General features: G+C 43.9%; 1 protein-coding gene across 1 annotated transcript in view; it reads left to right on the plus strand.

Annotated features, from left to right (window-relative positions):
- The window catches only part of LOC147692437 (uncharacterized), a 92,215-nt gene extending 74,340 nt beyond the window's left edge, over positions 1-17,875 (plus strand). Inside the window, exon 2 of the mRNA XM_086936790.1 lies at positions 17,746-17,875. Within this exon, the coding sequence (XP_086792916.1) occupies positions 17,746-17,875 (130 nt within the window). The remainder of the gene's footprint in view (positions 1-17,745) is intronic.
- Positions 17,876-24,474: the final 6,599 nt, after the last annotated feature.

Raw genomic sequence — 24,474 nt, forward strand, 5'->3', positions numbered from 1 at the left:
AAAGGGGTATTTTTAGGGTTCAGGGTCACTTTTCAGTTTTTGGGTAAAGGGGTATTTTTAGGGTTTAGGGTCAGTTTTCAGTTTTTGGGTAAAGGGGTATTTTTAGGGTTTACGGTCAGTTTTCAGTTTTTGGGTAAAGGGGTATTTTTAGGGTTCAGGGTCAGTTTTCAGTTTTTGGGTAAAGGGGTATTTTTAGGGTTTAGGGTCAGTTTTCAGTTTTTGGGTAAAGGGGTATTTTTAGGGTTCAGGGTCAGTTTTCAGTTTTTGGGTAAAGGGGTATTTTTAGGGTTTAGGGTCAGTTTTCAGTTTTCGGGTAAAGGGGTATTTTTAGGGTTCAGGGTCAGTTTTCAGTTTTTGGGTAAAGGGGTATTTTTAGGGTTCAGGGTCAGTTTTCAGTTTTTGGGTAAAGGGGTATTTTTAGGGTTTAGGGTCAGTTTTCAGTTTTTGGGTAAAGGGGTATTTTTAGGGTTCAGGGTCAGTTTTCAGTTTTTGGGTAAAGGGGTATTTTTAGGGTTCAGGGTCAGTTTTCAGTTTTTGGGTAAAGGGGTATTTTTAGGGTTTAGGGTCAGTTTTCAGTTTTTGGGTAAAGGGGTATTTTTAGGGTTCAGGGTCAGTTTTCAGTTTTTGGATAAAGAGGTATTTTTAGGGTTCAATGTCAGTTTTCAGTTTTTGGGTAAAGGGGTATTTTTAGGGTTCTGGGTCAGTTTTCAGTTCATGGGTAAAGGTGTATTTTTAGGGTTCAGGGTCAGTTTTCAGTTTTTGGGTAAAGGGGTATTTTTAGGGTTTAGGGTCAGTTTTCAGTTTTTTGGGTAAAGGGGTATTTTTAGGGTTCAGGGTCAGTTTTCAGTTTTTGGGTAAAGGGGTATTTTTAGGGTTTAGGGTCAGTTTTGGGTTTTTGGGGTACAGGGATATTTTTAGGGTTCAGGGTCAGTTTTCAGTTTTTGGGTAAAGGGGTATTTTTAGGGTTTAGGGTCAGTTTTGGGTTTTTGGGGTACAGGGATATTTTTAGGGTTCAGGGTCAGTTTTCAGTTTTTGGGTAAAGGGGTATTTTTAGGGTTCTGGGTCAGTTTTCAGTTCATGGGTAAAGGGGTATTTTTAGGGTTCAGGGTCAGTTTTCAGTTTTTGGGTAAAGGGGTATTTTTAGGGTTTGGGGTCAGTTTTCAGTTTTTGGGTAAAGGGGTATTTTTAGGGTTCAGGGTCAGTTTTCAGTTTCTGGGTAAAGGGGTATTTTTAGGGTTTAGGGTCAGTTTTCAGTTTTTGGGTAAAGGGGTATTTTTAGGGTTCAGGGTCAGTTTTCAGTTTTTGGGTAAAGGGGTATTTTTAGGGTTTAGGGTCAGTTTTCAGTTTTTGGGTAAAGGGGTATTTTTAGGGTTCAGGGTCAGTTTTCAGTTTTTGGGTAAAGGGGTATTTTTAGGGTTCAGGGTCAGTTTTCAGTTTTTGGGTAAAGGGGTATTTTTAGGGTTTAGGGTCAGTTTTCAGTTTTTGGGTAAAGGGGTATTTTTAGGGTTCAGGGTCAGTTTTCAGTTTTTGGGTAAAGGGGTATTTTTAGAGTTTAGGGTCAGTTTTCAGTTTTTGGGTAAAGGGGTATTTTTAGGGTTCAGGGTCAGTTTTCAGTTTTTGAGTAAAGGGGTATTTTTAGGGTTTAGGGTCAGTTTTGGGTTTTTGGGGTACAGGGATATTTTTAGGGTTCAGGGTCAGTTTTGGGTTTTTGGGGTACAGGCGTACAGGGTAAAAACAAAAAAATATTACATTACATCAAATAAATTAGATGAAAAAAATTAAAATTACTTTAAATTTTTAAGTGTTTTATTTATTTTAAATGTATATGTATTAGTTTTAATTTTGTTTTAATATTTTTATTTAATACTTGTAAAATTATATGTATTTAAATATTATTTTTACATTATTATTAAATACATTTAAAAAAACGATATTTTTGATTCCGATATTTTTGTACTTCGATATTATTTTTTCGATATTTTTGTACTTACCTTAATGAAGATAGGATTCCGATATTTTTGCTGTCGATATTTTTGCTCCGATATTTTTGCATGTCGATATTCTGTCTTTCGATATTATGTCAGACATTCGTGTTTCAGACGTCTGGTGACAGCCAGGGAATGTGTCGCAGGCACCGTTGGTTGCTTTGAGCATTCTGTTGCACTGTATCAATTGCTTGTGAAGAATGTTATAATTATGATTCCACAAATGATATAAATGTAATATTTATAAATAGATCCCCCAATTTCGTACTACTCCTACCTTTCATCGAGTTGGAGAAGGGGCCTCAGAGTAAGGATATCAGACTGCCCACCGTATTTTATGTAGACAGTCTCATGTCTTTTTTTATTGTCGGCCATGAAAAAAACAGGTGGTCACGGACGGAAAACAAAATAAAGACCCCTAAACCTTGATGGAAAACTTCCAGGGTTTGGGACTGATTAGGATTTTTTTTTTAGAAACATACTCCTCTTTGGGAGTGAATTTCGGAAAAACAAAAATGTTTGGCAGCAGATGGTGGCCGTTCACCAAACTTGTAGAGCTTTGAGAGAAACGCAGTGACATAAAGGTTTGTGTAAAGGTACAGAAATCACTGACGGGCCAGTGGTGAACTCAAATATGGCAGTCTTCTGTCCATCAGTGTGGTGGGAGTAATGTCCTTTGTCACCCATTCCAACAGAGTAAAGACCGCCATCCTTCAAATCAGAACCATAGTCTTCATAACATGGCCGTTTCAGCATAAGAGGGTTGCCTTTTTTATATATTTTTTCTTTTTCCTCTTTTTATTTTTGTGATAGTTGGTGCCACCATTAAGACCCTAACTGCACAAGGAATGGTACTTCCCAATTAGGCCAGATAGGAGGAAACCTGTAATGCAGCCAGTTATTTGCCTTCAATCCCATTTCCCACAGCAAACCAACCGTTGTAAATTGTAACTGCACTGCTATGTAATAGTCCAACTTCCTTGTCCTTGACTTCACTGTCCCCTTTTGCCGCCAAGACTAGTAACCACTTAGAAAAAATGTATTAACAGTATATCTAGATCTTTAAAAAGTGTCTTGGGATATTGGTATGTGCATCCATGGAACACGCACACACACGTCGGGGGAGGACTGCCATTTTACACAATACTCTGCTCTTCAAAGTCAGTGATAGTTTCATCCTAAAGTCCTGCAACTTTTTCAAGCTAGCCACCAGTCTCTATATGTTAAGAATTTGGCTTAATTTAGTACAGTGTGTGCTCCTCACAATAATTAAAAGTCTTTGTTTCCCACCTGAGGAGGAGCTGTGGGATGAAACCTGTTGGCCTGTCACTTAGTGCAAGTAATAAAGATTTGCCCCAATTTATTTTCACGCTGGAGATTGCACCAAATGACTCCACTATTAACAGAAGCAGTGTCACCGTTCTGCCTGCGTGCCTTGTCTGTTAACACATTTTCCACATAAAACAAGACTATGACCCCGATTATGAGTTGCATGGTACTTGGGAAATGGTACATCACATGTGATTTTACAATTACCTTGCGGTGATGTCACCCCAGTACCATGAAACTATGAGTAAAGCCCATTGAAAAGGGGAATTACTATGTGGGGACGATGTATCCAGCCATAAAACTCACACAGAATTTGCCAATCCATGGGGTGTCACTGGATACATACATTTACTATCTGGTCTGAGCACCAAGTACAAGTATGTGTGTGCCTATGGGTGGGATGAGGTGTGAAAGACGGGCGCGGGGAAGTAAGTAAATAAAGGCCAAAGTATTTTCTAGCAGAGGCCATCAGTAAAGAGAAACAGGAATGAGACTTGGCCTCTGAATAAGCTAGGTATGGAAAAACCAACCACATGGAAGCAGACATAGCAGAATTACAAGAGGTAATTCTATTCTGCCTGACTCATAATCAGGCATCATGTGATCTATCTCTCTGTACCACTCGCTGATCAAGGAAGCATTCTTCCAAGGGTTTCGAAGACACATGTTTGATATTTTGTAGTTAGTGTACACCGATGCCATATGGTTCAGTATTGGTATTTATATCCTTTTGTTGTAGTTTGGACCAAAGATATTTTCTTAACTCATGCAGTAAGTATATCTATCCCACTTTATCAAATGGTTTCTCAGTCAGTGCCAATGTAGGGGTTCCTTGCTAGTTTGCAGGTTTCAGGGAACTACCAAGGGTTCCCACGTGAGAGCTACCCAGGGTTCCTACTTCTCTTTTTTGCATTACTTATGCGACGCTCTAAGCCTGAAAATACATTGTTTGGACCAGTGGCATCTGGTGACATTTGAAAGTGGTGGGGTGTAAAAGTTGGACATGACTTTTATTTGGCAAGTGAAACAAGCAATCTTGATGGAGAAACGTGGGATTTGGGGGCGTTCTCCCTCCGATTTTTTTCTTAAGAAGATTGGCAAATGGTGCATTAGAATTCTAATTTTAATATTCGAATTAGGGGCCAGATGTAGGAAGGCAAATACCGGTCGGTAACGGCCGATTTCGGCTGTTATCGACCGGTATTTTGATTTTGGGATGTAGGGGCATGTTAAAATACAGATTCGGTAATTTTACCGATTCAGTAAAATACCGACTCTGTAAAATTACCGAATCTGTATTTTGACATGTAGGTAGCACTTAAATCAGTGCTACAGGGGTTTCAGAAGTCGTTATTTACCACCAACTAGAAGTTGGTGGTAAATAATGAAAATCCTTTAAAAAACATTTCTTTTGCTTTTTAAACAGTGCAATGTTGCAGACATACATGCCCTAAGAGCATGTATGTCTGCAACATGTGCACCCATGCACAATTGAGGGGTGCAACAGGGTGGTAAAGTGACACCCTGCCACCCCTCAATGTTTCCCCCAATTACCGAGTCGGTATTTACCGATTCGGTAATTGCCATTCATTCCTATGGGCCCCAGGCCCATAGGAATGAATGGCAATTACCGAATCGGTAAATACCGATTCGGTAATTACCGAATCATACCGATTCGGTAATTAAATTGGTAAAATTACCTACATCCCGATCGCCAGTTCTTAAATACCGAATCCGTATGATTCGGTATTTAAGAATCGGTAATCTGGGATTACCTACATCTGGCTCTTAGTGAGAAAACAAGGTTTGTAAAGAAGTTGTGAACGTGCAGTCTTGAAATATGTAAACACATTAAAACAGTCCCATATCTTACAGCATTTATATATGTGCAAACTGTACAAAGCAACAACTTAAAGCCCTTTAAAGTGTGTGCTTGTCCAGTGTCTTGCACTGCGTGTAGCATCACTTTACAACAACATAGTCTAACCAGACTTGAGGAAGCTCCCACAATTGCTGAATGTAATCAGTCATATAGACAGGGCTTTAAGTAAGATGAATAAATTGGAGGTCTCTAAAAGAGGCATGGCCTAAATACGTAAACTACATTTTTGTGATTCCCACAGTGTGCCACCCTACCAGTATTTTGTTTTTTTACTGAGTTTCCTGTACCTGCATCCAGATATATAACACAATAACTGAGATACAACTAAAACCTGCCAGGACTACTGGCTTTGTCAACTATTGTTAGCTGTTTAAGATAAATGAGTAACAACAATCATTTTGGTGTAAATAATGAACATGTAGATTGTTTCAGTCCTGAAATTGTGGACTATGAATTGAATGTTATTGAGGTCTGTGAAAGAAGTATTAGCCTTCAGTTAACTACACTTTATGTTAGACATGTATGCCATTTTTTTCACCACATCTCACCCATCTACATAACTATTTCCTCTTCAGTACTTCCTTTTCACTCTCCCCTGAATGCACTTCTTCCTATCTTCTTCACTTCACCACCCCAAAATATACACTGCACATGCAATCACTTTATTTTCTTTTACTTTCGCCTTGTTAGTATTTTGACAACTGTGTACCCCCTACACACACATTTACACAGAATTTCAGTTGCAACTCTAATACATGACTATTGCTCTGTGTGCTCTACAGAGTGGCCCGCCCACTGACAGGTACTATAAGTAACTCACACTGGCGTCACATGTAAAGGGAAGCTGGGTGGCGCAAAACATAGAATGAGATATACCAAGTCATTCAAGGCCACCTTGTGTGGCCCTGTGTGGATTGGTAAATCTGGAGTTACGCAAGGCTGCACAAGCTGCTGCTCTGTGTTACTCTGCCCCAGGGAGGTGTTCCATGGGTGGAAGTGGGTGTTCCGATTCATCCACCCTTGGATTTTGGGCTATTCCCAGATATAACAGTAGACTTGGGAATACGTCAAAGTACTACGCCTTCCCAGGAGGGCCCAACAAGGAAAACATTGTTTATTTCTTCTAATTTTTTCCTCTTTCTATATGGACTGCATTCTGCAGCACACATAGAGGAATTAGCCTCAAAGGACTGTTTGTGTGTAGGAAGGTGTCCCTTCCTGCAAAAAAACAATTCTGCCTGCAATGCAGGAACCCCTGCCTTAGCACTGGGTAGCACATGTGCAACAGTGCAAGAAGAGGACAAGTATGTGACAAAAACTATTAAATATGGAGCATTCCTGCCCTCTCCCTGTCACACACTGCAGCAAGGTGTCTTGCTGCGCTGTTGTGTTTCATTTTGATAAATCCACCCCATAGATCATATTTCTAAATAAATCCATTTTTTTTGCAGAAAAGATGTAGGAATTTCAGAGGGTTGCAGCACCAGAGCCCTAAAGCAGAACAAAAAACACTGTTTTGGACTTACATTACTGCTTCCTTGTTTCTGGACACAGCTATCCCATTCTGACAATTTCTAACAAGAGTGCAACAAGTCAGAAGTCGCTTCTATTCATTCTAGGTTGGTTTGTGTAAGAAATTGGCTGATTGTGTGAGAAGGGTGGAAGCCCCACTCAGGTAACCTACCACAGTCCCTGTCAAGGTAAACCACAAAAATGAGTACAGTGACCTGTCCTTAACCCTCTGGCAGACTGGTTCAAAAGCAGTATGGCTTAACTTAGAGGCAAAGTGTAAAATATTACTGCAGCAGACACACAGTGATAAAGTAAAAAAACAACACATGAAAAATCCCAATGCACTGTAGCACACTAGGGTGAAATTACTAATTAAAATTATATCAGAATGACAAAAATCCGATCAGTAGAACCGGAGATATTAAATGTAAAAAGTTTAAGTAGACAGAGCATCTAAAAGCACAAAGCGCTAATTGCAGTAATCTGGTTTTGTTAAAAGGGGGGAATTCACCAATTCAGGCCTACCACGATGGAGTGTGGGCTGGATACAGGGGCCAGGTCAGACCAGCTGAAAAAGTTACTTTGTTAAAGTTCAGCACAAGCAGTTCCATTTGAGGTGGAGGAAGCCATGAAGAGATGGGCGAATACTGCGGACAGTCAATACTGTTATGAGAAGATCCGGTCGGGCGTAGCAGACGGTCGTTGCTGGAGCTTTGTATTGGTGATCGTTGCTGGCTGAGTTTGCTGTAGCATGAAGTGCAGATCTCACGTTGAGGTTGTTACTGGTGGTCGGTGTAGCGCGAAGAGTCTGCTTCACTGGAGCTTCGCATTGAAGGCCGTTGTGGGCAGCAGAGCACAAAACTTAAAGAGTTCACATTTCTTCTTAACAGGTGCTCAGCTGGTGTACGTCAAGGATCCAGGGCCTGCGTAGGCACATTTTGGGAATCGGGAACTGACTCTAATACAGGCCATCATGGTTTAGGCATGTCTAGTTGCATGTACAAGTAGGGCCAGTGCAGCAGATCAACTGCACAGTTGCAGATCGTTCTTCTCGGGCTTGTTGTACACCTGCAGTGCAGGAGGAAAGCCTTCCTCATCGCCATCTAACTCAACCCCTTGACCCCCCAACAGCTCCATTAATAACTCCAATCCCATCTCCCATCACCCATCCCACCCATTATTTAGCTAACAGCCCCCAGCAGTCCCCTCATGCCCCCTCTCCTCTCATTTCTGTCAATTGACTCCTGGGATTTCCATCTCACACCCTCCTACACCACTGCCTCCTTGCAACCTTAACACTCCTCTCTTCCCTCCACCTGATTTCCCCCTGATCACACACCCCAATCCACCATTTCTTATCAACTGGGACCATTTCCTCCCCCCCACATGATCTCCTACCCTCTCTCCCCATTACTCTCCTAAATATAGAACTCCACCTCACAACCCTCGTGTTAGAACTCTCCTCCCTCAAAAATTTAAACTCCCTCTCCACAAAGAATCCTTCCAGTCACACCTATCCCCATGACATCATACCTACGAACCCTGCACCCCACATCCAAGGGACTACTCCCCCTATCTATAACTCCTCACCCGAGTCGCCATGCAGTAAATGCTCACCAATACCACCCCACTTACAGAACCATCTCCCCCCTGTTATTCCTGGCCTCAATATAAACTACCTTGCCTCCATGCAGACCACAAATTCTCTCCCACCACATTCATCTATCCCTGTGATCCTAGAAACAAGTAGGACCTTATCCTCCCCTGCATCGCCCAGACCTTTGCAACAACTCACCACTATCCACTCCTGTTCCCCCACAAAAATGACTGACCCCAAACCCCTCAACTGCATGCTGGTCAACTGCCGTTCACCCTCCTGCCATGCAACTGAAATCGCCGAGACCATCCTCAGTGAAAGCATTGACATCGCCTTTTTGACGGAAACATGGCTCAATGACCACTCCGCATCAATCCTGGACCTGCTCTCACCCCCTGGTTACTCCATCCTCAGAAAAGACAGGCTTATTAAAAATGGCGGGGGCCTTGCCATGATTCATAAAGATGAACTCCTACTCACACCTGTTCTGCACCCTGGCCTGGCTACTTTTGAATATCTTGGTTCTGAACTCACTGTTCAGGGCTTACCCCCGATTCGTCTACATAATATTTACCATCCCCCTGGTGACCCTCTCTCCTTTGTTGAAGAATTGTCTGTCGTCTTATCCAATCAGTGGTTACCAACTCTAGTAACCTCTTTCTTGGGGACTTCAACCTCCACTGGAATAAAACTGACGACCCCTCGATCAACCTTATTAATGACCTATTTGATATCAGCAACTTGAAGCAACTTTGCAAATCTCCAACACACGACAAAGGTGCCACCCTTGATGCTGTTAGCACCAGCAAGGACCTGGCTGTTCTCTCCAACATTATCCCCATTGACTGGTCCGATCACCACCTAATCCTCTTCACGATCAACAGCTCCATGCCCGCCCCCCTCCTCTAATATAACTAAACAAATGAAACTAACCAGAAATCTTCACCTTATCCCCCCGGGTGAGCTGGGGACTAAAATCAAAGCCCACCTACGACATACTCCTCTCTCCCACAGCACTAATGACCTTACTGAACATTACAACAGATCCATTGCTGAGGTCCTTGACCAAATGGCCCCAGCCAAACTCAAACTACAAAAAAGCAAACCATCCAAATCCTGGTTCAATTCCGACCTTAACAATGAGAGGCGAGCCCTCAGACAGACTGAGCGAACTTGGAGGCAACAGCCCTCCCCTCAAATCTTGCCCTCTTCAGAGCCGCTAGGGCCAACTACAAAAAAATGTATCTTTAATGAAAAAGCATCCTTCTTCCGTTCACTACTTGACCAGGGCAAAAAATCGACGTAGAGAACTATTTAACATTGTTAAAAACCAAACTACCTCAGTCCCCCCTAAACTTTCCGCTATGGTTGAAAGATTTGAAGAAATCGCTAGCTTCTTCTTAGACAAAATCACCAAGATTGACCTATCCTTCGCCGTACCACCCCCCCACATAACCTACCTCCCCTCCATAACATTCTCCCCGTATCTCCTGCCATTCCTATCCCTCCCTCGGACTCTGCTCAACTCGCCTTCGCTGTCACCCCCTCGATGCCTCACCACACTGTCCCCCTGCGAAAGAACAATGCTTCTTGGAATAACTTTTGTCCTGTCTCAGAAAGTGATATCCTTAGCATCATCTCCAAGTTGAAACCATCCTCACATTCGAGAGATCCTATCCCGGCCGATCTAGTTCAAGAACTAAAACACATCATCGCCCCATATTGGACCTCTATCATCAACTCCTCCCTTGCCACTGGTATGGTTCCTGCATCCCTCCGACTAGGCCAAGTTACCCTCATCATCAAAAACGCTACAGCTGACCCCAATGACTTAAATAACCTAAGCCCTATCTCTAACCTTCCTTTCTTATCTAAGGCCCTGGAAAAATGCGCCCTGCGCCAGCCGGGCAATCACATCAACTCATTCAACCTCTTAGATGCCTCACTATCAGGTTTTTGAAAGGGCTGTAGCACTGAAACAGCCATGCTCAACATCACTGACGACATCCATCGCTCCCTAGACAAAGGTGAATCCTCCCTTTTCATTCTTCTTGACCTCTCCCCTGCCTTTGATACTGTTAACCATGCTGCCCTACCCAACATACTCAAAGACCATTTTGGCTTTGACGGAGCTGTTCTTAAGTGGTTCACTTCCTTTTTCCAACATAGAACAGAACAAATTAAAATCAGAAATTGCCTTTACAAACCTCTTGCATAATCTAGGCGTAGGTTGCTGGGTTCCAGACTCCCAGCCCGTGTAAAATGCCGATCGAGGCAGGCAGAGCAGGCAACAAAAAATGCTCGGAGGAGGGGGCTCCTGCTAGACCTATAGATACATGGAGCAGACTACCACTGTGTTTCTACCGGGCCCCATTGCAGTGCAGTACTGCCAGATGGTGTGCTGTGTGGAATGAAATGCCTGGGAGCCTAACCTATCCCAGGAAAAAAGTTTGAATGCACCCACATTACGGAACACCATCTGTAGGAGTGACGGTCCCCTAAAATAAGTGCTGGTAGAGCCCACTGGTACTCACCAATACAAATTAGCCACACAGTGACTCTTGTCACCAATGTGGCTTTTACTATCAATACCCACAGTCTCATCTCACTCAAAGGCAGAGATTAACATTTCTAAGAATGATGATGGACACAACAGACATGAAGGCTTTTGCTTTTCCTCGGATCTTTGATATTCATGAGTTGAGTCTGCTGTTTGTGAATCAGACATGTATTCAGGTTCTACACACCTTCCATCTGCTTGACCTTATGCATCCTGCTGGTATCACATGCTAGATGGCGGATGAAAGTTCTCAATTTGTGGTTCCGATAACAAATACAATGGTTCTAGTATCAAGTGAATCTCTAAATTCAGTTACCGATGTATGTTCCAAATTAGCTCGTCTGGATCTGCACTGGTGGCCAGGCTTGTCCAATACTCCATTCTTCCTACTCAAGCCATTTTCATATAGACCTCTCCACTAGGTCGGAGTACCCATCTGGGTGACATCATATTGCGAGTCTTTTGGTTTGCACCAGAGCAGCATTTGCACATAAATGTGCTGGAACAACAGGCAGTCCGCCTTGCCATTAAGGCATTTTCCCCATCCATCTCAGGGAGTGCCATTCAGATTCAGTCAGACAATGCTACCTCTATTGATGATGTCAAGAGATAGGGCATTGTGAGGTGTGGATGCTTTGGGAGCCGATTTGCCTGTGGCAGTTGGCTCAGTGGCATCTCTCTAAGGTTCTCTTAACATGAGTGTGGATGCTCTCAGTCTCTTCTCACTAAACAGTTACAAATGGGAACTATACCTTGTAGGTACAGAGATAATCTTCCCCAGATTGGGGTTTCAATAAATTAATATTTTTGCCACTGTCCAGAACAGGAAGTGTTCTTGGTTTTGTGCCATACCCTTCCCTCCGAATGGTTCCATGGGAGATGCTTTCAGTTTCATTTGTTAAAAATGAGACAATAAACTCCAGGTGCCTTGCATAATCATCCTATTAAGCAACAGTAGTTCACTTGGGAATATTTAATGAGAGTATCAGTGGTTTGTTATGTTCCCCTCAATGTATTTTGGTTAGTCCTGGTAGGTTATCTAATACCCGAAAGGTATCTACGACCTTTTTTGGGGCAATAAGAAGTAGGGGTGTCCTTTCACTCCTCCCCTGTTGAATTATTGTCTGGCAGTGGGGAGGGGGAATTTGCAGTTATACAAACATCTCAGAGATTCTGTCTTCTCCAGGTGTTATATACAGAACCCAGCCCCGAAACCCGTACATTTACACATTAATTTTTAAACACTGTTTGTGTATAATTCATGAGTATTAGCATGGTTGTAACTACTATGAATAGCTCAGCAATAATAAAAATGTAGGAAATGTTTAGATAAGCCATACTCATATTTCATCACTGTTGGAAAGTGGATTATTGGTAGGGGAAAATGTTGGTCTGTCACTGGCAATAAGGCCACTAACACATGATAGGACTCAGCATAGGTCTTAGAAAATTATTCCTATGCTCAACCCTTGGTAACATGGCTGCGAGCAGACAAGCTTAACTTCAAAGACAGGTATGTAAAGCATTTAAAAACACCATTTCAGTAGATATTTAAGAAACAACACATAATAAAAATCCAACACCAATTTATAACACTAGTGGATATTTTTATCTTTAAAATGACACAAAAACAACATAAATCCAATGTAGAGAACCGGAGATATGAATTTTCAAAGATGTAATAACATATAACACTTAGAAGATTATAGCACTATATTGTGATACCTGGCCGCGATACACAGGGCCAAAGTCAAAGTTTCAGGCCAGCCGCGATGGAGCCCTAAGCGGCTTAGTTTCTACCTTCACACTTAGAAACTTTTCTGGAGCTTTTCTCCTCGAGGCCCCTCGAAGCTCCCAGCCAATCTGGATTTGGTGAGGGTTCCCTGGCTTGACTTGTGACGAGGTCCCGGTCAACTACCCTGGAGCAGACTTAGAAAATTTCTCAAGATCGCTTCAGTGGGGCAACCCAGGAATCCTGGCTGGCACGAGATGGAAGGCAGGCGGCTTGGCTCTCACAGTTGCTCCTGGTCACCATTTCTACGAGCAGAGTTAGAAACTTTTCTGGAGCTTTTTCTCGCGGGGTCTCTTGATGCTGGATCCGGTGAGGGTTCACCGGCTTCAGATTCGGTCAATCTCTGGAAGTTGGAGCGATGGAGCTTTTAGCGGGACAAACCTGGTTGGCTTGGCCGGCTCGCGGTTGAAGGCAGGCGTACTGACTAGCCAGGTGGAGTCAGTCCCTCTATGGAGCTTTTTTTCAAAGTTGGTCCAAAGTTCTCCAAACTTCTTGAACTTCTTCCTGAAGTGCTTCAAGGGGTCACAGTGTCTCAAACCCACTCCAAGGGTCTGGAACCTCCAAGATGATCCTTGAAAGTTGAGGACTTCAGTTCCCACAATCCACTGGTACAAAACCCTTACAAATCCACTGATTGTTCTCCAAGGATGTAGATTTAGTTAGTGATGTTCCAGATGAGCTCTTTTAACCTGTAGCTTTTCAGGGAGTCCACTCTTTAGTTCTTTTTCCACAAGATAATCCACGGGGCTGTAGTTGCAGATGGTGCAGTATTCAGAGGTCAGGTCTTAGAAATCTTTGCACAACAAAACTTCTAAACAGGGCACTTCTTGCTTCAGTAAGTTTCAAGCAGCAGACCTGGAGGGCCCGGCCCACTCAGATACTTATTCCAAGTTTGCAGGGTCAAGCAGGAGTTCACTTCTGACCAATGGGAGCAGGGTAACTCCTCCAATATATGACCACATCCTGTAGAGTATGGCATTATTTTGGTCCAGAGTGCATCAAATCTTCCAAATTCATAATGGCTGATTTTCCAGCTAGAATGGCTAATTTAATTAGACTCTCCCTCACATTTACTCATACCTTCCTTAATCTTACCACCTACCTAAGGTGGGAAGTTCTAAATTGTAAATGACACTGTTCTCTGCTCTCCTCTTTGAATAACATAGTTTACTACTACTCCCCTGGCATGTCATTCCTATGGAGCAGCACACCGCTCCGCCAGCAGAGCTCGTTAACCTCAGGAGCTCTTTATCACCTCCATAAGGCAACCTGGTGAATCCACCTATCTCTGACCAATCAGGGCAGACCACTGGAAGGCTGAATTTGGACGTACAAACAAGAAAGTCTTATAACTTCTTGTGTGTACACTTTTGGAGAAATTCAACTATATGATATTTTTGGATTTATTAATACCATTCTGGGAAGTCTTTTAATGGCATTTCTAGCTCTCTCCTATCAAGAGTTATTCATCAATAACGTCCTACCATGTTAACCTATGTAACAGGGGATTTGCAATGGGAAAAATGACTTGGGACATTTTTCCAGCACCAGGACTTATTTTGTAAGTACTTTTCCTATATCTACAGGAACCCCACCCCATGTGCAACTAAGGGAGACTTTAGGGGTTCTGAATCTGTAGATATATTGCAGATACTCCCTCCACAGTGCTCCTAGCATCACAGTCGAATTTGAGCAGCACTTTACCACAATTTTGGGAGTGAAATGTAAAATTTCACTTAACCTAGGGCATATAAAAATCATTTTATAAAGATGTACCTTATACATATCTGCCCCCCCACCCCTGTGACACCTAGGGGAGACACTGGGTGTTCCTAATATGCCAAAACTTTCTAGGTTATCCATTTTAAGTGCCCTAAAGTCGGGTTTGGGTACCCAGGGCTTCTTTTAAACTGACCTCAGGAGTCAGCAGTGCACACATGCAAGTGCAAAAAGAGCTGCTGGTCTCTAAACTTCCATGCCCTAGGGTACCTAGGGACTTCTAGGTAGTTTCAATCCCCCTGCCCTATTATATGCTAGGGGCCTATAGGGTAGGTCATGCCAATCACAGGGGTACCCCACCATACCATTGGGTACCCTAGTGTGTGTAGGTGTTTAACTGTATTCTAATGTGTCTCTTTCAGCATAGCACTGGCCCTGGGCATGGTCAGACAGAGCTCAGGGTCAGTCAGAGTCAGTTACCACCAGTATCAGTCAGCAAAAAGTTGGGGGGTGCCCAGGGCACAGGATGACTTTGCAACAATCACACTTACCTAACCTATGAGGTTACATTTTATAACTTATAGATGTCTGTCTAACTGTATGGTGGTATGAGTTCTCCGCAATATACCAAATCCTATAATGCCTCCCTGTGTACCTTATTGTTGCCAGGTTTAAGTGTAGATCAAGGGTGTCTCTGAACAGCAGACGAGAATCCTACTTTCTTTCCTTGGGGTGGTCTAAAATGCGTTTCCATCTCAGGGCCAAGGGACGACTTGAGAGGTAGAGGGGTAAGGAAGACGTAGGAGAGAGATAGGCAGCTGCAGCTGCTGCCTTCAAGAATGGTGATAGCAGACAGTCATCCAGGATGTGTAGGTTTTGTCATCCTCCTGGAGAATGGAGGGCAATTAGTTATAAAGATAACAGAAATTGGTTAAGGTAATTCATACGTGACATAGTTGTGGTAGTTCAGTAACTGGTAACCCCAGTTACCTGAGAATGCCGGTACATTGACAAGAGGATTCACAATGTTGAAATGAACTTGGCCGAACAGAAGCAGCAAGGCAACCACCGCCAAGGAGGTGCTGAGGAAAGAAGCTGCAGCAGTAGAGAAAGAAACAGCAAAGCCCTAAATGTATAAACAACCCAGGGCTGAAACAAGAAAAGTGCAAAGATGGAACGTCGGTGCAAACTGAGTGTAGCAAGAGTAACCCACCAATAATATTGTTGCCAGGCAAGGTTATTCTTGAGACATGTCTTCTTATCCAAGCTTTTCTCTTCCTGCCCTGAAGCCTTACTGTGCCTAAGGTGCTTTCTAAGGAGTCCCATAAGTGCCTTAGCCACAGTCCCTGCAGCCCCACGCAACACTATTGACTGATGTGCCAATCTTTTTTTTGCTGTAGCCTTCATAGCTATCTGCGGTTTGGCCTAATTGTTTTATACTGCTGGTTTGAATATTGGCCTTGACTTTTTTCAGCGATCACTGGTAAATGCAGGTGTTGATGTTCTAATAAATCTTGACATTTATGACTTTGGGCCTGAAGTTAGAACTCCTATTTCAGTATACCCCTCCCCAGCAATTGATCCGTGAGTCTTACCCCACCTCTTGGTGCTAGCAAGGTGTGGTTGGCTCATGCTTGGTTCCTGTACCATTATCCATTATATTTTAAAAATGCTTCCTGTTCAGAATGTGCATGGCAATCCACCAAACATTCAGTACATTTAAAAGAACTATTGTGACAGCAGTTCCCTTTAATGTTACAGAGATGACTGCAGTGTCGACGATCATCCCTCAATTTGGCAATCCGTAGTCCGTTAGGGGGACGGAGGTGACGTTCCCCACCACCCTAACAGACTCTACTCTGCTCACTAACCTTTAAACCAGGCCCAAACTTTACATATTCAAATTAAAATATTGTACTAAGACTTTCTTGCAACGATAAAGGTGAGTTAGTGTTTAATTAAAATTTAGAGCTTGGTACTCGGGTGATTACACTGCAAACAAGTGATAAATGTAGAGAGATGCGTATAGACACATAAGACAAAAAATATATACGCAGTCCATTACTCTTCCATCCTTCTTCCCTCCTCCTCGTACTACCAAAGAGGGCGTGCAGCTGGATATATTGGACCCTAGGTGTGTGGAATCTTATTATATCAACTTGACTGTACAAAGTGGTTGATCAGCTCTTTGTGGACTTTGCTGGAACTAAGAAGGGCAACGCGGTAATCAAATGCACCATATTGTGTTGGGTCATCTTCTTTATAAAGATATGTTATGTGCTAGCCAAGAAAGATCCTCTGGGGAACATTTGTACCCATTATTGTGGCCTTGGCTGCTTCCATGGATGTCATCAGAGGCATTCTATTGGTTGACATTTGCCTGGTGGCCATCCTTACATACTTTTGGTAAACATTACTGCCTCGTTGACCAAGCACGCAAAAACAGATATTTTACAAAGTCTGTTTTGCATGACCTCCTTGGTTAACCGGTACTACTCAATCCCTTCTCCAAAGGAGGTATTGCTTTGAAGCTCATTCAAAATATTAGCAATCAGCTGGAATATGTATGAAAAAGTTACTTACTTGGAGTAAAAATATTTCTGGTGAACACATAGACTTCCTACAAATCACACTTTCATCTCCTGATACGTTTGGGATGTGCATATTAAGATGCGAAGGTATGCAGGCAAGTTATATGCTGTCATTGTCATTTTTGATAATTCCCTCTAGGTTCCTCTCTGCATTTCGGAAATGTGAGGAGGGAAAAGTGGCAGAAACTGTAGCCAGTTGGTCTCTAATGTACTGTGAGGTCACGTCCGGCATGCAGTGTCACAGTTGAAGCCACATGGCAGTGACTATCAACAATGGAGAGCTATTCATGGGAAAAGGTTTTTGTTGTATTTGCTAGTGCTTATTATGTTCCTGCTTTGGAACTTCCCTGTTGTCATGGGGCTTATGATGTTCTAGTTCTGTAAATTGCCAGTTGGTGTTTCCCTGTGCCAGTGTATGGTGCGGTGGCTCGTTGCTCTGTGAATAAACATGGCTCGTTGCTCTGTGAATAAACACACCAACCAACTTATACTCTGATTCCTGTTATTTATTTGACACCTACAACAGTTTTCCAGACCAGTCTGACTCAAGAAAAGATAGTCAGAGGTGAGGAATCTGCTGGAAGTTTACGTATTTACTTGGAAATATTATTACTAAAGGTAAGTAACATTTTTCTTTTAGTACATTTCTGCTAAAAATAGGCATGGTTAAGAGTCTACATGAATAGATGTGTATATATAAAATTAGCTTTTCTCATGAAGACCATCTTGGAGAATTGTTTTCCACTTTTCATTGTATGCACTCTGTTCTTCCATACAGGTTGACCTCCTCGAAGAACTATTTAATTGAGCCCTCTTGGGTCTCCACTCTCAAACTCGCTGGATCACTGGTGGCAGGCACAAAGTTCTGCCTGGATTACTATGACCTGCAGTCAGTACATGGGGACTAACTGTTTCCTATTATTAATAAAGCAAAATTAATTTAAATGTACAGTGACTGTTTCGGACTGGCTAATATTTTATGGACTGTCGAGCTACACGAATGCCAGTTGCTGGGTGCTTGCAAGGTCAAGCTGTGAAAAATATTCTAGGTTCTGAGTCAAAGCATTTATAAGGAAAAGCAGGCTTCATGGAAAGCACTATACACGAGTTCATTACACTTCTCTGATAATTTCTATGGGAAGATATCATTTAAGCTTTGCATTGATTTATGGAAATTGTATCCACCATTGATCCAAGAGGGCCAAAACCATGGCAGATTTTCATTCAGTGCATGTAGATGGAAGTCTTTTAGATGGTCGATGGTAAGCCTGAAAATCTGGAGTGAATCCAGTCCTCCTGGCCGCTGGTTGGGCATCCCTGATTTGTGGCCTCCAATGTTCATGGTCCACATCTGTTGAAGGTCTTTTCAAGTTGTGAGTCATTTGTGACTACCAAATAAATAGGGAATATTGCACTGAAGAATAGTCACTGCTCTTCACTTGAACATAGCAACAGCTTGTTCAGCTTTTGAATATTATACTATGGGATGTCCTAGCTATATGACAGTGTCCCAGAATATTTTTGACTGCAAAATAACATGCTTCTGTTGGCCTCTTTCTGCACCCACTGACTCCCCAATATTTTTCCTCTGTTGCTCATACCTACATTGTCTTTGTATTTCTTATGGTATCCTGCATTTTCCATTTTTGTGGTATGGCTTGACAGCACAGCTGTCGTCAGACAATGATGTGGTCATCACAAGAGAGGGGATTTGGCTCTGCCCACATGTTGGGAGCCTGGTGTAAACTTTTTGATTGGGCAGAAGATGTGTGTTTCCACAAACAAAATCCACACAGCTGTAATCATTTTGCTTATTTATCTTTCTGCCTGAACTTGATATTTCAAGGGGCACACACGTGCCCTTGAATGCTCTTAAAGTGTTTTTGGTACTTGATAATTTATGATGTTTTTATCTGGCAGCAGAACAGATAGTAAGTAAGTAAGTAAGTAAACTGAATTTCTAAAGCGCCTGGTTACACTAACAGTGTGTCCCCGCCATAGTATGTAAACTCACATGCAACCCTAGGCGGCACAGCACCACCTGCTCTGACTCTAAAGGCATCCTTTTGGGAGGAGGTAAGTTTTTAATTCTTTGCGAAACGCCGTTTCCGAGGTTTCCAAGTGCCGCTTACTGGGCAATCCATTCCACAGTCGGGCAGCCAGGAACCTGAATGACCTCCCCCCCATTCTGGCTCTTTTGACCTTGGGTACCTGTACAAGACCCGCCCCACTTGATCTCAATTGCCGCGTCGGGATGTGTGGCACTAACAGATTTCGAAGAAAGTGAGGGACTCTTGAACTCTACCCGTTTCGTGACAGGCAGCCAGTGTAACGCCTCCAAAGCCCTAAGAGAAGACGCTCTCCTAGGCAGCCCCAGGTCCAGCCCTGCCGCCGCATTTTGAATCCGCTGCAGCCTTTTCAGACATCTCACGTTCGCCCCCAGATAGAGGGCATTGCCATAATCTAATCTGGAGGTAACCAGAGCGTGGACCAATGACTTCCTAGCTGTTAAAGGAAGTAGATCCAGAATCTTTCTGAGGCCCTTGGGATACCAAAACATGCGCCCGCCACACGGCTGGTATGGTAGTCAAACGAGATCCTGGAATCAATCCAGACCCCAAGATTCCTCACCTGATCACTAGGTACAGGGATAGGCCCCAGAGTCTGAGGCCACCATGCCGACGTCCAGATGGAGGGAGTTTTCCCCACAATCAGTACCTCGGTTTTATCACCGTTAAGTCTGTGGCAGTTATCAGCCATCCAGACCGCCAGTTCTTGAAGGCACGATGCAAAGTTGCACGCTCTCAGCTGGCTGTGTCAAAGCCACAACCAGCTGAGTGTCGTCAGCGTATGTTACCATCTCCGCACCATATTTTCCAGTGACCGTGGCCAACTGTGCCACATACAGATTGAAGAGAGTAGGGCTGAGGCTCAACCCCTGGGGTACCCCCTGCTTCAGGGCGATGGCATCTGAGCGAAAGGGCCCCTGAGCCACTTGGAAGCTACGTTCTTGAAGAAAAGACTCCAACGATTTCGACGCCAAGCCTACCACTCCCCCTCTACTAAGACACTGCAGCAAGGTGTGATGTGCCACAGTGTCAAAAGCGGCACTTAAGTCCAAAAGAATAAGTGCCGCTGTCTGCCCTCCATCCACATGTCTCCGGAGGCTTTCTGTAGAGAAAAGTAAGGCAGACTCCGTGGAGTGGTCATCCCTAAAGCCCAATTGTGTGGGGTGGAACAGTTTATTCTTTTCGATGTGAGTAGTCAGCTGTACATTTACCGCCTTCTCAGCAATCTTAGAAAAGTAGGGTAAGAGGGAAATCGGTCTCAAATTATTAAGACGTTCTATGCTAATGTTTGGTTTTTTCTTTAAAGGGAGCACCACTGCCTCCTTCCAGGTTTTAGGAACCTTGCCTGAGCCGAATGAGAGCTCAAGCACATGGCTCATAAAGGGTACCAGAATCTTACTGCCCCCACGCAAAATTCTAGCAGGTGCAGGGTCTTTGGGAGAACCCGATTTTATGCTGAGAGCTATTTTGTTCAGCATATCATCTGCTGGCACCCCAAACCTGGTCAGAAATTCAGGGGAATATTTACAATTACTGGCACATCCCTGCATATCAGCAGGGATGCACCAGTAATTGTGCGCCATGCCTCTGCCACCCATGATGCGCCGCATTTACAATGCAGCGCACCATGGGGCAAAACCGGCACAGATGTGTCACGCATCTGTACCGTAAAGGTATCGCATTGCTGGAGTTGCGTCGCATGTGCGACGCAGCTCCAGCAATGCTCTGGGGGCCCATTCTACTAATGCTGCGTCAAGCCTTACGCCAGCTTCAAGCAGGCGCAGGGTTTTGACGTAGCATTGGCCCAAAAGTGACTGAGTGAAATCTTGTAGATTTCACTCAGCCACTTTTAGGAGGCGTTCCTGTGCCGCAACGCCCCCCGTGCACCAGAATACCTCCTTAAGGCGCAGGGCTTTACAACGTGACGCATCTCCCAGATGCGTCACGTTGTAAATAGCCCGCAACATGGCGCATCTTTTGCGCCGCCGCTGCGTCACAAAAGTGACGCAACAGCGGTGCAAAAGAGGCGCAAGGGGCTTGTAAATCTGCACCTCAGTCTCTGCTAGGTCCACCTTATTGGCAAAGAATTCGGCTATTTGATTACAGGAAGCCACAGAGCCACCTGTAGGCGCTTCAATCGTGGATAGTGAGGATATCTCTTTATAGGCAAGGAACATCTCTTTCACTGAGCTGTCCGCTGTCTCTATTCTCGCTGTATAATAAGAGGTACGCGTTTTCCGATTCAGAACATGTTAATCTTTAAGACTAGATTTATATTCCATAATGCCCTTGTCAAGTGCTTCACATGCTAAGTCAACATTGCCTTCCCTCAGAGAACCCCCCCTGAATCAATGCCCTTTCAAATTTCCCAAAGGAGAATCCTGCCCACTTCCTTTGTCTGTTCTTACTTTCCGTCTCCTCTGGTACTTCCTCCCTTAAAACCGCTAACCCGGAAGGGGATAAGAAAATGGTCAGACTATATTACTGGTAGCGGGGTTCAATGCTAATGTTATCCCAATTACCAAAGATTGGATTTAAGAGGTGGCCCAGTTGGTGTGTTGGGAGCTCAGACTTAATGGCAAGCTGCAGAATTGTCAGCTCCCGACGGAGCCCCTGAGCTGTCCTGTCAGACACATCTTCGAAATGCAGGTTCAAATCACCCAACAGTAGCAGCTTTTCATATCTGAGCGCAGGCTGTGTGAGACTTTGAACAAGGCTAGCTACAAAATCTGAGGCTCCTCAAGGAGGACGATAAACTAGATATCTTTTAATCACACAGTTATTATCTACTGTTATCAAAAAAAGCAGTTAGCGATCTCAGCTAATTCCATATTACACTGGATATTCTGCTTATGGATCACAGCGCTCCCTCCTCCCCTCCCTTTAGCCCTATCCACTCTACAAATTGAGTAGCCACTTGGGAGTGCTTCCAGAATCTCTGAGCCCGACTCCTCATCGAGCCAGGTCTCGGTTAGAAAAAAGATTCCCACTCGACTATCCTCCAGAAAATAATAGATCTCCCTTTTATGTTTTCTTAAGGATCTGCAGTTGATCATAGCACAACTGAGAATCTGCTCAGCACCCCTTGCCTTCAATGAGGGATTCATGGTAAATGGGTAGAGTCTACAGCCCTTATAGCCTTCCAGCTTTCCCAAATTCACCGAGTGCCTGCAGCAGCTCTCTACTTCCACACAAATATCCAGCAGTTCCTGCCTAGTGTAATGCAATACTACCTGGAATCCACCAGGGGTTCTGTCCCCGTGCCCCGACTGGCCGCGGACGGGCGCAGACGGGCTTGACTATGGCGCGCCGTCGGTGCGCCGCCGGCGCGCCCGCTGCGCGGACGCTGAGGCATGATGGTTTTATACTGGAGCTCTCCACCACTAGACCGCTAACCGCGGAATGCGGAAGTATCTGGCTCTACCTACCCCGCCCTCCACGCAACGGTAAACTACCGCGTCGGACCCGGGCGGGAAGGACAGAAGGCTGAGCACAGACCTCACGCTGGGTAAGTATGTAATGCCCCCAGTAAAAGTGTCCAGCAATTCCTCACACCCCCACCGAGTGGGAATGCACAGTAAACAGCACACACTGCAAGTCGCCCCAGGAATGATTAACTAAATCAGCTTTTTTTTAAAAATACTTCCACAAGATAAAAGTTCGCTATTAAATCAGCTTTTAAAATGACTTTCACCAAATTAAGAGTTCGCTTTTTGGCGGTCAGCGCACTGAGCAGCGGCACCTAGGAGCCAGCGAGCCACACACAACGATCCGGGAGGAAGCTGCCACCGTGCCCCTTTCACGATAGAAGGATGGCAGTCTATATCCTACTTGGATGTTTGGGTCTGGCATGACAGTGCAACTGTCACCTGACATTTAAACCTAAACCAGTATTGTTCTACATTTATTTGCTTCCACACATATATATATATCCATTCTCATGCTAATTAATATTATTGATTCACATTACCATACAACATTCCATTAAAGCCAGTCCTATTGGCATTGCCAATGCTAATATTTTCTGGCCTTCCCTGCACACTCCTTGTAAAGAACCTGTCTACCTTGTTGGGCATGTGTAAGCTTTCATCTTTTATAGTCCTTGTTTTCTATACACTGAGATCTAAGATATATTCCAGTTTTGACCTTTGGTATTCTGTTTAAAAGGCTACACGATCGCCTCATGTGTAAGGTATAGTGGAACAAAGCTGTCAATCTGTAAATACCAGGACTAAGGCTGTGTATTTATTACCTTTTGGGTTTTTTTAAATTCAAAAACATGTTTGGTAATGGAACCATACTGCTTCTGTACATCTGTGTGCTACCTTAAAAATTGAAGTAAAGATAAGTGTAATTTGCAGGACCCTTTCTTGGGACCTGATCACTGTGCCTGTATTGTAACAGTTGAGGTTGTTTATCACTTGTCAGTTGATGCCGCAATACCACTTTGCTGAAACTCAATATGCTTTAGCTCTCGACTCCCCAGTGGTACCTTGTGGAGCAGCCAATGCTTATCCAAGGGGGTTGTGAAAAGTTAGAGCTAGACACTCAGAATGGAATATTCACAGTGGCAACAGTTATTAAGGTTAATTTTTAGTCCGTTCATTACTTTTGCCTAAAAAAAGGCTTTCAAAACGAATAATCATGGACCTCTACACACATAATTAGGAAGCACTGAAAACAAACCAGATGTCTGCTGCCTTCTTAGCTAGAGATCCAACTCCAAACAGTAGCTTAGCTCCTAAGCACAAGAAATACCGATTACATGAGGTTTTATGAAAAACGTTCATAAAGATCACTGTGAGTCTCTGCCGTGCAACCAAGCCAAACCTAATGATACTCATTAAGGCAGAGGTCTTCAAACTTTAGTCAGCCGAGCCCCCTCCATCTAAACCTTTTTACACGTCGAGCCCCCCCACCGCCACTACCACCTGACAAAAAAGTTCTGGAAGCTGGTACTCTGCTTCATTGATGGCCATTCCCTCCTGCAGAGCCCAAGTTGTATAGGGCAAATAATATTAAATAAAGTAAGAGTGCAGTGAAACATACTTCCGACATGGGAAGCAACATGCAGCGCAACTAGACAGAACATTTGGGGTGGGACTAAGATTCCCAGCCAGGGCTGGCTCTAACACTGATCACACACGTGAGAGGGACAGGTGAGTTAAGTGTCGCATGAGCAGGGTGAGTAGTGTGCTCGTGTGACTGCAGGGTGAGGTACAGGGTGAACTCGTGTGACTGCAGGGTGAGGTACAGGGTAATCAGCGCAAGAGCATTGTGAGAGCAGAGTGATCACTGTGAGTACAGAGTGTGCGGTATGCTCATGTGACCGCAGGGTAGGTGGAGGGAGAAAAGTGTAAGTTCATGGTGAGGTGGCATAAGTGCAGTGTGGTCACTGTGAGTACAGGGTGAGAGGGTGGGTTCAGTGCATAGTGATC

This window comes from Lissotriton vulgaris, chromosome 9 (genome assembly GCF_964263255.1).
Source record: "Lissotriton vulgaris chromosome 9, aLisVul1.2, whole genome shotgun sequence".
NCBI classification, from domain to species: Eukaryota; Metazoa; Chordata; class Amphibia; order Caudata; family Salamandridae; genus Lissotriton; species Lissotriton vulgaris.